At 41.0% G+C, this 17,803-nt stretch overlaps 1 protein-coding gene across 1 annotated transcript in view; it reads right to left on the reverse strand.

The window, feature by feature from the left end:
- The window catches only part of lamc3 (laminin, gamma 3), a 97,354-nt gene that overhangs the window by 31,810 nt on the left and 47,741 nt on the right, over positions 1–17,803 (reverse strand). Inside the window, 2 exon segments of the mRNA XM_018662493.2 lie at positions 2,333–2,442; positions 11,096–11,294. Coding sequence (XP_018518009.2) covers positions 2,333–2,442; positions 11,096–11,294 — 309 coding nt within the window.

Here is a 17,803-nt window from a genome sequence, read left to right on the forward strand (position 1 = left end):
GTGGGTCTCCGTATCTCATTAAGCAGTATGTTATTAGCATTTGTTGCAGTGCCGTCCCTCCTTCCCTGTCTCATTACAGGTTCTGGCCTGTGTTTACAGTTTACAGTCTGACACGCACACGCACACACCACACACACACACACACACACACACACACACACACACACACACACACACACACACTACAATAACAAATTCATCCACCCACATGCCTGTAAATGCCACACTTAATGCTCACTTGCACACACACGTGCGCACACATGCGCCCACACACATACACTCGTCACCCAGGGAATCTTTGATATAGCAAATGAATAAATCACTGCAGCAGAGCAAGACAAGAAGAAAAGGAGACAGGAGACTAGGTGGAGGTATGTCAGACGTGCAGTTCCTGTGGGGTTTCAAGATCCCTCTCTTCTCTCATGAATAGTGATAGGGGCAGGCCATCCTGAACTGAATCCCTCTCACCCTTTACTCTCTAAACCACAGCTGCAGAACACAAAATTACCCGGTCCTTGAAAGCATGCAAGATGGACAGACTGACAGATAGACAGACAGTTAGACAGACAAACAGATAGATAGATAGATAAATATACTGTGCACGTATGACTATGTAGCTTTGTTGGATAAGAAATAAACCAAGTGTGAATGAGTGGCTGCATAATGAGGAAAAAGGGGTGAGAAAGTGGAAGAACCAGAGGAGAGGATGGACCTTGACTTGTAACAAGTCCTGATCCAGCCATTCCTTCAGCAGTGATGAAACCCAGTTCATTTGCACCTCTGAGGGATAATCAGTAGGCAGGCCTGTCCGCTTCCCTCTTCATGACTCGCCTTAGCCTCTACCCTTTACTCTCCTCTACCTCCTGAATTCTATTAGGCCATTCAACGGGGGAAAATGTGCAATTAAGACAGTTTTCAGACACTGAACCCATATTTCGGTTAATTAAAAACATTTCATTTTAAGTCATGCTGTGCAAGTTCTCTCCATCAATCCTTGTTCCAAGAAACCTTGTCAGACCAGTTGAAATTTTATTTCCCTTGAATGGCTCGCCACAGTCCCGCCAACTATGACAATTTAAGTCTCTTTAGGTACCTGCACATTAAGTCATTAAGCCACCGATTTCTCTTCAGTTTCCAATACGGCTGCGGTCTCTGTTCAAAACCCCATTTTTGTAGCAGGGAAAATGAAAGGCTTTTACTGTGACTTCTGCAAAAGCCTGCCTTTAAAGACAATACTGTCATTAAAATAATACACTTCTGTTATAAGAGACTCTCTGTGGTGCAGAGAGAAATTTGAGGAGTAGAGGAGAATGTGAGAGGGAGAGAGGAGAAAGATGAGAGGACAGCTTTATGGGATTCTGATATTAAAGTTTGCCACACAGCCTGCAGCGATAAGGCACTTCTAACACTGTTTGAGAATGAGTTTGAGACCTTACACAAATCACTAAGAGTTTCTCCCCCACGATGTGCAACAGATGCAGCGTAAACTGTGTGCTTGACTTTGTTTGCACGTTCATGTGGGTGGGTGGTTACAGGAAACAGTTTGATGGAATATGCATGACTGTGCTTGGGCAAACTTGTGTGCCAGTCCTTGCTGCATGCGCAAATGCACATGGAATTACACAACAGTGTGTGTCACATTGCCTGCACTGCCTGCAACTAATTAAAATGGTGTAAGTAAGTGTGAGAGAGCTGGCGATTTTGGCCAGCTGTTCTGTCTACTTGGCGCTCTAATCCGCAGTAATGCCTTCCAGATCCAGCCTGTACTTTACAATGCAGACTATCAGACAGAAAGGGAGGAGGAACATGATAAAAATAAGAAAAGGATTTCAAGAAGTAGTTACTAACATCTGGGAATAAATGTCCTGTTTTCTGCTGAACTAGATTTGGAACAGTTGAACTATTCCCTGAATACAAACACTGACATTGTTTTAGCAAGTGTGCTTAGTGCAACTTTAACAATTTGTGCTGCTGTGTGATGTGAATAGATTTTTTATTGATAGAAATGTGAAGGTCTTGGATTTTTTCTGTGGCAATTTTACTGGTATTATGGGTAAATGGCCATGCATTCAGCAATAATATTACATTTTTTTTTTTTTTTTTTTTTACCAAATGCACCCACAGATATACATGTACACAGAATCATGGTCCTAAAATGTAACAATGCATAAAAAAGTCAACAATAATGTATTGGTTACTTCTGTAAACTCAGTCAGTGGAGTAAATTATGTGGTAGTCAGGTTAAATGACAAACATCTTCATAACAACAAATAGAATAGAGCCCAAACTAATTGTGTTACATACATTAATAGCAATAAAGAGTCACACTCACAGTTGTGTCCTCCAGCGTTGCTGATCCTGATAGCAGTCAGGTTGTAAAGGAGATGCTGGAACTCAAAGGCAGACAATGAAGGTTTGAATTTCATCTCATTTTCATGGAGCCTGTGAAGTGAGAAGAGAGAAACAGATCATTTACAGTATGTTTGTGCAGCGCATTCAAATGCAAATAAACTATAATTAAACATTATGAACAATGGTGGTGGTTTTTAAAGCAATTTAATTATGCCCCACAATCAGCTACGAAATGCACTGCCACACATGCTTGATTTTGTTTAGGATAGGCTATCCAGAGCACTACCAGCAGACACATACAGTCCAAAGAAAAAAAAAAAAAAATGTGCTGACTTAAACACATATTCAGGGTCTTGATCACTGAGCTCTGCCATCTGGTGAAGGATGTTCTGCAAAGCCAGGCTGTACAGCCGACATCTGCCTGTTTTACTCCAGGTATCATGCTCTTCTTTCCATCTTGATGACAGGTGCTGTGTCAGCTCCACACAGGTGATGTTGTGTTACAAAATTTCCCAAGGTCCCAGGGATGAGGAGCAGCAGCATGAAGGATTATATTCATATAACCTTCATGTACAGGTGTGGGAAACACAATTACAGGTAACACTTTCTAATAATTAAAAGACTGTGGCAGGTCCTCTTAACTTTTTAAGTCCACAGTAACCTATCTATAAGACATCCATGTATCACTTTTAGCCACACCACTTGTGTGGCTCCATGGACAAAAGAATTTTGGTCCACCATTTTAATCCAAACTGCTACTACGGGATAAATTGCCATCAAAGTTTGTACAGACATGCAAGGTCCTCAGAAGATGAACATTTGACTTTTCTCCTTGCACAGTTACAACTTAGAAACCACATTCATAAGACACTTTTTTTTGAAAGTGTTATCCAATTACAATATATGAACCTTGTAATTAGAGGCAAGGACCTTAAAAGAATAGTGTAAAACCTTTATTTTGTTGACCATATCAGCCTTAGTCAGGCCTTTCTTGTGTGAGTGTTCAATGGCCTCTATTTTATTAGGTCAATTGTTCTCAGCATGACACTGACTCATTTTTAGAATGCTTTATTTTGTGCATGGCCTCTGTTTTACATTCACATTTACACTGTGCACGTATGTCTGTGTGTGTGTGTTCCTGGCTTGCCGCACAGACTCTCCATTGATGCGGCGGGTCCTTGTTCCCTGGCCTGACATGTAGGCACAGTAATAAAGAGAGGCAATTACAAACTGGGCCTCAAAGCCATGGTAATGGAGCTGGTCAGACAGCGATAAGCAGAGTGTGCATGAAAGTGAACAAACTCCCAGTCATGCTTTCCCTATGGAGCGTCAATGTCCCTTTTAATCAGCACCAAGCAGAGCGCAGAGAGCCACACTGTAATTAAGCCTGTTCCGCAGAGGATGAGTGGAGATCATCAGGAGAGAAAAACCCAAAAGAATACTGGACACACACACACACACATGCACACGTACACACACACATACAAGTATCCTTAGAGAGAGAACAGAGATAAAGATACAAGGTGAGCAAGAGAGCAAGACATAAACAGCGTGTGAGGGACGAAGAAAAAGAAACAAAGAAATGATAAGGCACTGGGAGGATAAGTGAACATGTAGGTGATTGTAAAGTTAAAAAATACTCTTTCTGAGCTAAATTAGCTATCATGTGTGGTTGTCACCCTTCCTGATGTTACGGCAGTTCAAGTCAAAAGTCAGTTATGAAGTCAGAAAGATTAGTGAAATGGTTAGATCTGAATAATTTGTTGAGTTTTCTCACAATTTTTTAATATGAAAAAGTCTAAAACCTAAATATACAGTATATAATCCATAAATCTTTTACATTCAATATTTCTTCAACAGCACTGGTTATCCTGAAAAGGGCATTGTAAATGCAAGCAGCATGAGGATGGAGCTTTTGTCCTGGGACTGTGAGGGTTACTATATAATAAATAAATCATAGGTTTACCCAAGCACGTAGTAATTCCATGTTTTTCCTTGCTTTGCTCAGTCACCTACAGAAAATGTTATTTTTCCATTTTGGCAGCAAAGTCTGTTTTCTGTTCAATATATTTAGTTGGCCCTGATCTATGATCAAAATCAGTGAATTTTCAAAACATGACAGAAATGAGCTCAGTGCCAGATGGACCACATGCCCTCACTAATACTAGTGCTCTGTTGACTGCTGCAAATTGGCTTGTTTCTTCTAAAGGAATTCATATGAGCGGTTTCCTGAAACACTTCTTTTGGCCCCTAAAATGCTGAACAGCTGATCACCAGTGAATCACTGTATGTAGAACGTTTATCAGTCAATTGTAAAAAGTGGCTGAGCATTTGAGGGGTGCCTTGTGGCATAAATATTATGCTTCCGTGCTGCAGGCGTACACATACAGCTACAAGCAAGGCAATAAAACCTCCCCGCCTACTGGTTTCAAGGGAACAGAGAGCGAACAGAGGGAACATCACAGAGTCGATGCTACCTTATATAAGCCATTCACCTTCTCCTCTCATCAATTCCCTCTGCTTGCATACCAGCTCTATCATATATTTCTTCTTCATCTGATTTTGAAATGATCTTTGCGCCAGGTGGGGACACACAGTCACTTAACAGGTTACCATATTTAAAAGCTATGAATGCAGATGCTGCCAGTCAAGACAGATATGGTGTGTGTATTTAGGCTTTCAAATGCCTTAATGAAACATTTATCCCCTTTTTAAAACATTTTTAATACACCTGACTGTTGCAAATTACGCAGACAGCCACATGTTTGTGTGTGTGTGCTCAAACTTGCAAAAATTCTTGCCATGTCTGCATTCATGCATGTGTGTGTATGTGCGTTTATGTGTGTATGTCAAGAGACAAAAGGAGTATGAGGGAATGACATAGAGCATGTACTGAGGTGCATCTGTGCATGTACCTGAGAAGTGTAATGAGATCTGTGGAGAACTTCTCCAGGGAGGAACACTTAATGACAGTTTCTGTCCCCTCAAGCTGCAGCACATTTCAGTGAGGGAACCACAGAGCACCTTCAGCCTGGGCTCTTGCTGCTAAGGGGAAACTCATTACTGGAACGAAGACACCAGAGCGAGCCATGGAAGTATTAGAAGGGACAGAAAACACAAGCTGTGCCCCAGTTTCTGTCCCAGTTCAGGGCCTGGATCCTCTGATGGAGCAAGGTGTCCTCCTCTGGACTCAAAAACCAGGCTCAACTTGGAGGCTGATTCACAGGAACCAGGACAGTGTATCCAAGAGAATTTATCATCAGTGAAGGCGGCTTCAAGTCGACAACAAAGTGTCAATGCAAGCATAAAACTGTGACATGTTTTATGATCAGTATGGATTGTGATGTTTAACTTTAACACATGATTAATAACTATTAAGCAATGTACTGGGTTAATGGTGAACATATTTACATAAAGAACAACAATCCAAGATGCTTGCAAGAGCAAAACAGTGGAGGAAGAGCTTGGTTTCAATTATTTTTTTAACCTGCAGTAGCTTTCTCCTGGGTACAGTTCAAGCCATATTAGTAACTGATGACTACCCAGATGGAAATACTTGGTTAATAAGATGCGGATGTTTGAGATTTCCTGACTGAGTTAAAGTGGATCGCCTGATTGCTCAAATCGCATAATGTGTTGTGGGATACTCATGGCTCAGGCAGAGAGTGTCTTTTAAACAGCATTTTCCTGCCACTTTTTGAGAACCTTTCGCACCATCATTGTCAGCGCAGTATGGGTAGCTGGGCAACTTCCAAATAACAGCTTTCCACTTACAAATAAAGCTTGACAGTGCTGTTATCATTTGCCCTGTACTTCTGTGCAGCAAAGGTTGCCAGTTACCATCAGCGAGCACAGGTTTTGGATTGGTCTCTAAATACAGGCCCAATGACACCAAACCTAGCAACCTCAGCATGATGACAAAACTTTGTTCGCTGTTGCTCATGAAGAAACAGTATCTAACCTTCTCTAAAACCTAAATTAAAGCAATAACTACTGCATTAGGCCATTCCTGTTGGTCTTTCCTATTGGAGAAATGTTAACAAAAAATAAACTGAAAAGGATACAGAGACTTCAGATGCAGCAAACACCTTCATAAATATGTAACATATCAGCTTAATGAACAGAGTCTCAGTGATATATTGTTTGTTTATATTGTGACTACCATTGCCCTGCCAGTAACACACCCTGCCTCACTTTCCCCTCACCTGATGCTGCAGTTGGAAGTGGAAATCTCTGCTTTTACCCACCACAAGAAAAAAAAAAACAATTTCAACAAAACTGACCTGTCCTTTGTCAAATTCTGTTTTGCACCACCACAGACAACAGCAAAAGTATATTGACTCCTGCCCAAACTGCCAACAATCGCAGTATGATTCTAGACAACCAACTGCTGCGCGAAGCCTTCACTGCAATCACGACCCGATGCTGCAGGTACAACATCCATCAAGTCAGACCTTTCCTCAATGAGAATTCTGGCCAGGTCTTTCCTCATTCTTTAATCATCTCCCATCAGTATTAGTGCTGCTGCCCTCCTAGCAAACTACAACTTAATCACAATGCTGCAACCTACCTTTTCTTCAACTTCCCCAAAATTTACCTTTCAGCAGCAGCCAACAGCGCTATTATCGAATGCCGCCCATTATTATCAAACTGCAAGAGTGTGATCCCAGAAGTATGTGGAAGGCTTTACAGGACTGTTTTGAGCTAATGGACTGGAACATACTCAGTGGGGCACACAGAGAGGACAATGCAGGGCTTCCCAGCTGCATAACATGTCATTTTCCATGTGGACCCCTAAATTGCATTTGAACAGTTTGCTGTTTTCTTTGATTCACTTCAAACAAACCCTGGAAAACAAAGAAAATTAAATCCCTTCTTAGGGAAGAAGGGGGCCTCCAGGGCTGGCTACAGGGAGGAAGTTAAGTTGGTCTGCGGGTGCTGAAAAGGAGAATTAAATATAGAAACACAGGGGCAGGATTGAAGACAAATTGCAACAAAACAGTATGAAGGAGGTGCTGAGTGGGATGAGAAGGATTATTGGCTACGAGACGCAAGGCCAAGTGGGGAAAGAGAAAAAAAATAGAATGAATGACTTAAGCCTGTTTTTTAACGTGGAGGCCAGGCCAACTGCACCCACTCCCCCAGGTTGACGGGCCTAATGAGATCTCTCCACAACAATATGACTGATAACACTACCACTTCCCCGCAGACTGTCATACCCAGGGTTCACCTCTTCAGCCTCTCCACTCACCCCCGCCTCCAGACTGACCACTTAACCATGAAGGGCAAGACAGGAAAAAATGCCTGTGGGAGTCTTGGTAGAGAGCAAAGTGGTGCAAGGAGAACCACTGGAAGTCTAAATGCGAGATGAAAGGGCTGGTGGAGGATTTCCAGCAGAGAGAGTGGTGGTGGCAAAATCCTACAAATGGCTGAGGGTCGATATCGACAACAAACCGGACTGGCCTAAGAACAGAAAATGATCATAAGGGGTCAGAGTAGGCTGTGCCCTTTGGAGGGAACTACATGTTGTAGCACAGTCTGGCTTTTTGGTATGCTGGTGAGGCAGACTCAGGACAACCTGAAGGAAAGGGCTGATTGTGTCTCTGAGCTTGACACAACAGCTCAGGATACATTCACAGTTTTTCCAAGTCTGCCTTAATAGAATAAAAACATACCCATATGTGTATTAAATTAGTTATTGGTCTCTGTATTTGTTCCTCCTGTCCATACAGGCCATGAAGAAACCCCTCTTAACCTGATTCCAGTAGAAGTAATGAAGGCAAGATCCTTGTTATCTGAAAAAAATGTATTTTAAAGTTAAGCCAAAGTAATAGGAGGTTGTATGATTGTATGAAATTCACTCCTTGTGTTACTATACTACAACCATGGCTAAAAAAGAGAGGATCGACAAATAGACAATAGAAAAATAGACATATAAACTCAGGGACATGACGTAGTTTAAACAAAATGCAGGTTGCCACAACACTACTCAATCAGCGCTTTCGTCTCAGTTTCCAAATAAAGATGCTAATCAACTGTCTACAACACAAACAAACTATTACAGCTGACACATGCACAACTTAATATAATCTAACCGTAGAAACCAAGAAAACAAAAACAGCAGACTGCCAGCCACGAGTAATGTAAACAACATCAGCTCTGTGCGACAGGAACTGTGTCGCAGCTTGATTTTGATTGCCGCTATGTTTATCACAATATCCAGCCTCTGATTGCTGCGGCATACAGAGCCATTGTCCTTGAATAATAATAAAAGTACACCTACATCTAAAGTCTAAGTAATATCAAGATTTCTTGGGCCTCATCACAAGGTACTGGTGAAAAAATCCAAAATATGCATTCATATGAAATCCCTCTGAGTTTATATTAATCTGTATGTTTTTCTGTACATATAACACTGGTGGTGTATGAATGTGGTCTGTTTATAATCAGAACAATCGTGCTGTTACACCACATGTAGGAGTGGGAGGCTACACTGTGCATTATACCTGAGTGAGGTAAAAACTACTCAGACATTTAAAACTGCAGCTATTAACAGCAAAGTGCTGCACAAGGTCAAAGATGTTTGAACTCAGAGAGTCATAGAAAAAAACAAAATATTTAATTCAAACTTAACTTCGCCATTAAATTAGAAAATCACAGTGCCAAATCCTGGCATGTGGGCTGCAGCTACCCATGGCATATGCATGCAGGGTACATTTCTGCAGAGCTCTGTACAACCTGAATAGCACACACACACATGCACATGCACACACACGCTGCATGCTACAAGTCTCAAATAACTTCTAATCTTCTAATTATGAGGACTGAACTGTGATTTCACACTTCTCTACATACATGTGGACATTCAGTTTCATGTTGCATCATCTAGAGTTATACTTGGCTTTACTGCTTCTACAGTTTGTTGAGCTTTTTAATATGAACTGCAGTATTATCATTTAGACATATCCTGCACATATACATGAAAACTTCCTAGATTCACTCATTTAGTTTCTCCTTAACAATTTTTGTCCTCATACAGTGCGTGTAGTATGGATGTGATGCAAAGCTAAAGCTAAAGCTAATCTATATTTTATGACAACTAGAAAGGGCTGCGCCTATAATGATAATACTAATAGTAATACTACTTTTTTAAAAGTGATTTAAAAGTCACTGATTCTACTGACCTGATTTCCTCAGGTAGCTCACCAGACATTGTTGAAGATTGTTTTATGACACAAAGTGTCTTAGTAAGGTATTGGGTCACTAGAAGTCACTGGGCGCTGATTCTACAAGTCTCTGGAACTGAAATAGAATCCAAAATACAGTCCCTCATTTGGTGTTTCGATGACGGTGGTGGAGAGTGTTGTCTAACACGTCAGTCCAAAATCTCCCATAGGTGTGCAGGTGGGTTGAGATCTGGTGATTGCAAAGGCTATATATTATCAGTTTTCTGTCTGTCAAGTCACAGAGGCAGCAGGCTTCGATATCAAACCAGTCAAGCTATCTGCATACCAAATATGGTGAAATTATTTTATGATTCTCATGTTATTAAATTTTGGATGCGGTTTGTATCTGTTCAGATATCATTACCAATTCACACTCAAAAGAGTGCATTCATATTTGTTTATATCCCAAATGTTTATATGAATATCTTTTAGTATAACATTATTTATGTTTGACTTTTTCTTTGCCTCCTGAACAGCCCAGTTTTCTCATCAAAATCAATAATGTTTCATTTTGTCTGCTGGCTGTCTGCAGCTGCTTGCCTCCAATATGAAGCCCTGGTGCTGGCATATTAGGCTGCAAGGGGACCACTACCCACCTACTGTACCTCCAGGCCACGGACCCACCCCACACTCCATCTAGTGCTCTGCATGCTGTCGGTATAATCCACTTAGCTCTCCTTTTCCTCGCTACAACATGGTCATCTTTCCAGCCGGACCCCCCTCCTCTGCCTCCTGGAGACTAATAGTGGAGTGACCTCCCCACTTCAGTCAGAGCAGCAGACTTTTACGATCTTCAGCTTTTGAAGAATGACCTCATATCCCCCTCTCTCCTCTCAGTATATTCTAGAGACTTCCCTGTATTTATGTACCAATGTGATCTTTCACATGAGAATATGTCCTAATTTATATGTATTTAATCTGTTGTCCTTTTTTGCGTCTATTCCATGATCACTTTAAGGTCACATGGAGTTTTTTCAGTTTAGTGTAAATTTGACTCTTGCTACCCTTTAGTATCACTTTCTTGCACTCTTGGTGACTTTCCACTACTGCACACATTTCATGTCACTGTGGGTGAGACCATCTGCTAAATGTGTAAAATGTAAAAATGGAAATGTAATGCTGCTGCTCTGTACCTGCCAGATCTACATGACAGCCAGTGCATAGGGGGGAACTGGCTCATCACTACATTCATATCCCGACACTCAGCTGGGACCATGACAGCACAGTCAATGTGGGTGAGCTGTAATCAGTACATGGGTGTCCTGGATAGTCTGTACCCTGCGGACTCTATAAATATTGTAACAAGGAACAAGTCAGCCAACAGGGAGATTCATAGACGCACGGAAAAACAAACATCCCGTCATCCATTCTTATGCACACATTCAGGCAAACGCTTTGGTGTTTTCCAGAGGGACTCAAGTTCAATGTTGGAAAAAAAAAACAAAAAAAAAACAAAAAAACAACAACACATGTGCACAGACTCACAAACTGACAGCCCTGTGCCTACATCCCTGTACCTGACAACGAAGGAGTGCCGCGGTGTGAGGCCAGGGTTATGGTCATGCACTGATTGTGGCGAAAGGTCAGCAGACAGGGTGATTCCAGAGCCATGGAGGAACAAGGTGACGTGGTCGGGGAGCAGCTCGGAGGTCTCAGAGGTGAAGGTGATGGAGAGGATCTGGCTGTAGCTGTAGGCTTGGTGACCCAGGAATTTCTCTAATGGTGGGAAGGGAGAAGGAGGGTAGAGGTTAGATGGTTGAGAGGTGAGCGGAGTCAGCTTTATTACTGAGGTCTGATACATCTCTATATTATCTATGTAGCAGACAGAAATGGAACCATATATATGCAAGAGTGTTATGGTGGAAGCCGAATGTTCTCCCTTCTCTTTTCTCTTTTCATTCTCTATGTGTGTGTTAGTGTGTGTATATATAGGGGCAGGGGGGTCAGGCTTTTTGAGCTCACATTGAGCACTGCAGGGGTCTACGTGTAATTACCCACCCCCTCATCTCTGGCTCATTACAGCACATTAACAGGACTTCAAAGATCTCATCCCCCTCCCCACCCACCCACTGCACTACCATCCCCGAAAACTGGCCAAAGGAAAAACACACACAAGTTGTATTTATGACATAAAAAGTAGGCAGAAGTCTCATCCTCCCTCAGTATGGAAATATGAAAAATGTAAACAACACATGCCGTTGTAGAAAGCATCAGTTATTCTCTAAAAATGAATCAAATCATAAAAATTTCTATAAAAAACAAAAACAAAAAAACAACTACGCTGTCATTCTCAGCCAGCTCAGGATGAGTGAGAGGGCAAAACTGACAGGTTGCATGCTTGGTTGCCACCTTGTTTTTGAGCTTAATCGATGTGTGAAGTACATCCTGAGCTCGTCGGGGGGTTGGGAGGGCTGAGGAGGCTTGAGTGGGTGATTTTGCTTGCGAGGGGCCTCTGGAGTCATCCAGAGCAATTCAACTGTCTGATCGTCTAATATCTGCTCAGCCAACAGCCCCCTTTTATCATCTCTGCCGTGCCCCCTCTGTACATCTACAGTCCACTCTCACTGTGACATCTGCGGCCAAAACTGTGTTTTTATTTGACCTGCAACAATTCTGAGAGCAGCCACTTTCTGACACTCTGAATAGAGTTTGGCTGCTGTTGGTAATGTAGTACTCAGTGATGTGTTAAAGCAATTAGTTAAAGTAATAGGTTGTTATGTTTTAAAGTAAAAAGCGATGCAATTATTAATTCAATGAGGGCTATTTTTTCTTCTTTCATCATTTCATGCATTTCATGGTCCAATAAATAATGCTATTTGCTTTAACAATGACTTAATTTGGTTTATTATGCATTATAGTGTGTTATTAGTATTCCTACTGCATCTTTCAGCTACTTTTCCAGCTGCAGTGACACTTGTTTTTTGTTCAGCACCGGTGTTAAGGGAGATGTTTTTTTATTCTTTTTAATATGAAGTGACAAGTCGAACTGTTGCAGCTTTTACTACACGAAACAACATATCCTGCCTCCATCAATGTTCTTAGCTTTAAAACCGTTTCAATTACAATGTGAGGATACATGAATGAAGAGAGGAGTTATTTATATTCATCATTCAACTGTGGGATCAGTATTTGTAGGAAATGAAAAACAGGCAGTGATGAAAGGGGAAAGGCTTCAATTACACGACTAATCAATAGCACTTTCTGTTCTTTGTCCAATAAGGCATCATTCATGTCAATGTGACGTCAGAATCAATAGAAATAGATAATTACAGCCAATCAGGAGCAGAGGGAGCAGCTGAATGGCCACCAATCATCACCAGTGAAGACAAAACACTTTCTCAAGTGAAATGAGCTGTCACAGATCTCAGTGTATTTTCAGAATCAATACATATCGATGACAAGAAATAAGGGGAAAAAAAAAAAAAAATCCACTCCGGAAGGAAAAGGGGTTTACATTAAATCCATCACCACTTAGACAGGATTGCTTTCAATGAGCCCTCTCACATCTAAACGTCTTTACCAGTGGAAAAACAACCAATATAGAAAAGGTGAGAGGTTTAAATGAAATGATGAATCAATACACATTGCTGGTTGACAAGCTGCTATTTGCAATCAGGGCAAATTCAGACCCAAATACATAAATGACTTAACAAGATGTGGTGACTGGAGCTAAACAATGTCAGTATTTCCTGACTGTTTGAATTGACAAACTCCAAATAAATATTTTCTCACTTGCTGTAACATGCTGTTTTCATAGACACAGTTTCAGAGTAGTTCCAATTAGAGCTGCAGACACTGGGGTCTGTGGATAGTGCTAACTATATTAGCATCAGGCTGCCAGCTAAAATGCTTCAGCTAACATGAGTGTTACAAGAGTTTGCATAGTGTCCTTGCAGGAGCACAGCAGATCATAACATGAGATTTACATTCACATTTATTTATTTGAAAGATGCTGACTGAAGAGGATGATTAACATTAAATGCACTGGCTGATATAGTTTTATAAAAAAGGTAAGTGTACATAACTAGCTAAACAGGCTCAAGCTCAGTGTGTTCAAGGACAAAAACCAATGAGCTGAAACACTGAGTGAGCAATTCAAAGACAAATAGATAAATAGAAGCATAAATATCTCATGTTTTTATTTATTCAATATACTGAATGAAAAGTCAAAGATATAAAACTTTATATATATATTCTTCCATTTGTATTATTTAAGTAAATTCTTCATTGATGTATTCAGTTATATTCTTGACATCATCTCTGTGCCTTTGTCTCTAAGATGCTGTATATTTGCCATTTCATAAAATTGGCCCTCTCCACTCCAGTCGCTCAGGTACACACACACACTACGCAAGCTGCACTCAACAGAACAGCATCTGCCAGCAGCTGATCATTGTTGCATTACGTTTATAAATGAGAACTGTCTCAGTAGAGCCACTACTTTTTGGGAGCAGAGGAGAGGCAATTACCTTTATTTGGGGAGTGACACACTGTAATAATGAGTAATGTAAGAAACCCATGTTCACAGAAAATAAAAGTCAACAGATATTACTTTTGAAATGATTAATAGGAAATACATACCACACATCCCTTGGATAGGAGTGGGTAATGATCCCAGTAATATTATTGTGTGACTAAGCTAATATTCGCTCCTAAAGTGCTCCCTTATGCTTGTGAGTGGTTATGTTTCAGGTATAGCTCACTGGCCATTACTCTGCTGGGGTCTGATTTGCGTCACCGTGGATCCTGGGTGTTCTCTCTCTCTCTGTGAAGACAGAGCCACCAAAGCAATAATTACTCACAACCCTAATAGACCATCCAAGAATGGCTGCAGTGGCGGGCCCCTCTCCAGAGTAATGAATCTCTATAAAAAAACAATGAAGGGATTATTCATGTGTAAGTCTGATCTGCTGTCCGCATATTGCCATGGATTTATATTCATTATTTTATCTCACATGACAAATAGGAGAGAATTAAAAAGTTTCAATCTCTAAATACCATAGCGTGCAAGCTGTGCATACATGAGAATGTATTCTATCTCCTCTCAGAACACTGAGATTCATGTTTTCTTTGTAAAATCCTGTGTATTACTTGTATACCGTAATTTCCGGACTATAAGCCGCTACTTTTTTCACACGCTTTGAAACTTGCGGCTTAAACAATGATGCGGCTAATTTATAGATTTTTACGGGCTAACGAGCTTCATGCCGCAAAAACATTTAGACACCTGCGGCTTATAGACAAGTGCAGCCTGTATATGTACTTTTTTTTCTTTCTACTTTCTTTTTAAGTTTAATTCTTATATTCAGGCGCGCTCAATGGTCCGGAAATTACGGTAATTTGTCAATTCATTGATCAGTCAATCAACAGAATATTACAATGAATTTAACAAGTGACAACTCATATAATTCATTCAGTAAAAACATTAGCTTTCTTGCCAAGAGTTTGAAGCTACAGCCAAGAGGTGGTTAGCTTACCTTACATACACACTGGAAGAAACGGTCAGTCTGGCTCTAGGTAAGGAAAAAAATCTGTCTACCTGCACCTCTAAAGCTTACTAATTGGCATTTTATATCTTGTTTGTTTAATCCTTAGAAAAAGAAGGTGTAAAAAATAACAGGTTGTGGTATTATAGTGACAGGCAACTAGTGGAGACTTCAGGAAGTCCCTGTGCCAAACCAAGAAATAGTCAAACCTACAACTTATCGTTTTTACACTTTGGTTTTTGAACAGATAAACTAACAGGATTTAACATTTGTATTAGTGAGCTTTCGAGTTTTAATGCTAAGCAAAGCCAACCGTCCCCTGATAGTAGTTTCATATTCAGCGTATGAGCACAGGTGTGGTAATAACTGAGTACTGCATTTCCCAAAATGTCTGTCACTCTCTGATTTGAGCTTCTTCGATATAATTTGTTGATTGTTGTCACTTTATCATTGTACACTGCATATGTTTGGTGTTTCGGATTGTTGATCAGACAAAACAAGCTATTTTAAGATGTCAACTTGGGCTTTGGGAACTGAAAAATTCTACAGATTAACTGATAATAAAAATAAGTGTTGCAGCCCTCGGTTAATCTAAGTAAATGATGCGTATACTTGAGTCAACATAGAGTGGAAATAAACCAGAGCTTCAGTCTGTGTCACTCCATTTCCATTTTGTTTCTATGAGTCTGTCAGAATGATGTGAAGTCCACTGACTGTGCTGCTGTTGACACTCTGCCAGGAACACATAAAGCCGCCATCACAACAAGTGATAGATGCCCGTATAACTTTTGGGGAATGGCGGAGGAGCTCACGATCAATCAGGGGGTTTAGACTTTGCTCCAACCAAATTAAATCAACTCCATTTCAATTAAATCACTGCCGCCTCGCACAAACACAAGTCCCACTGAGGCTCTAACATCGACCACCATGCAGACAGTCTGAGGGCAAAGGCTGAATGGACAAACTTTAAACTTTTAAACTGGCCCAATACCGTCAGGGCACTGAGTCCAACACTAAACTGCACTGCCTGCAGTCTTGACGTACGTGACCCGAAACCTGATTACATGAAAGGAGGAAAGTTTCATTTATATTCAAGGTCACTGCAAAAGAAATAAACATCACATATGCATATGGAGACGGACACACATGCACATTCAATATACCTATGCAACCGACATTGATGATTTATCGCTGTTCTTTAGAGAAGTAACAGAGGGACAAATCAGAGTGTGGAGCAGAGTGAACACGGGGTCAAGTGTGAGCAGAGATCAACTCAGAGGACTCTGCTCTGAGGGCTCTTATCCAACCCACACCAAAGAAGTACCAATGTAAATGAAGGAGTCATACTGTTCTTTCACTGGTGGGTGTTTAGGCTAAAAATAGCACTGCATTAAAATATAAGTTGCTTTGTTGGTGTGGACGTGTTGCTACAGGTGCATGTTAAAAATCCAGAGAGTACAAATTCAGTGATACATAACTCTGGAAAGTTATTATGGCTGCAACTGTTTAAGCCTGTCTTGACATTTAAAACACTGTTATAAAGTAATCTAGCAGGAATGAACAATTGTACTTGATTGGCCATCATAGTTAACTGTGGAGCAATGTTGCATTGAATTGTCACAAGTTGAGCCATGCATTTTTGCATGAGTGTTCAGCTTTGGCACTTCCATTGTGCCAATGCTTCGGTCTGAAATGAATGAGAATGCTATATGTTGGTCTGAACAGCCGTAGGGCCCCAGCAGCTTTAATTAAAGTGCTTGCCAGATTGTCTGACAGCATCTGAAATCCCCTCATCCTGCACTTTTCCGCCTTTGGAATTGCCAGGACAACTGTTGTTGACTTTTCTGAAACAGACTAACAATCAGATCTACACAGTGACTGGTTCAGGTGTGTCGAGGTGAGAAAGTAGTCGTGGTTTCAATTTCTTTCTCGAACTCTTTTGTGCAACCAAGTGCAACACAATGAATGAGAATTAAGAGACTGCCCCAAATGATTCATTGTGTCAAGAGTCAAGGCAACAGAACATGCCAACGACAGAGAGCTCTTGGAGAGAGACTGGAGAGGCAGTGAGATGCAGCCAAGAGGAGGCTGTGATGGCAGGCTTTTCAACAGGCCACTGAGTGTGGCCATTTGGAATGGGTATCAACATTTTTATCTCAAAATGCAGTCAGACGACACAGTGTACACCTGAGCTTGCTTCAAGCACACTGAACTCTTTTCTTTCCCGCTCAAGCACTCTTCAGCTTTCCAAGTTAGTTGACTTCGCTTCTGCTTCTCTTTCTTTGCACTCCATATTCATTGTTTTTATTCTCTCACTTCTCACCCTATTTCTACCTCTCCACTCAATTTTCTCATTTCCTTTTACTGCATCTCCTTTCTGTTTTGCTTATTCTTCCAGATGACAAGGTCTCCAGACTGGATTACATGCAGACCTGGGTACAGGTAGCGCTCAGGTTGTGTGAAGCTGCAATTGCCGCTTGAATCAGAGTGACAGGTAGCCTGGAGCTGCTCTCATGGATCTTTGCTCTTCTTTCTCTCTTCCACTCCTCAGCTGAACACAAGAGCAGCCATATGCTGCTCTCTTGCCTTCTACTAGAGGGTTATTTCATTAAAATTCTGTCTATCTTTCCCTCCTTTTTTCTTTTTTCCTCTTTTCTCTCAGTCTCCCCGCTGCCTCAGGCTTAGCAGGTTGGCCTGTGCTGCAGATATGAAAAAGGATCAACATAGCAAGCTTTTCAA

Source organism: Lates calcarifer, linkage group LG9 (genome assembly GCF_001640805.2).
Source record: "Lates calcarifer isolate ASB-BC8 linkage group LG9, TLL_Latcal_v3, whole genome shotgun sequence".
NCBI classification, from domain to species: Eukaryota; Metazoa; Chordata; class Actinopteri; family Centropomidae; genus Lates; species Lates calcarifer.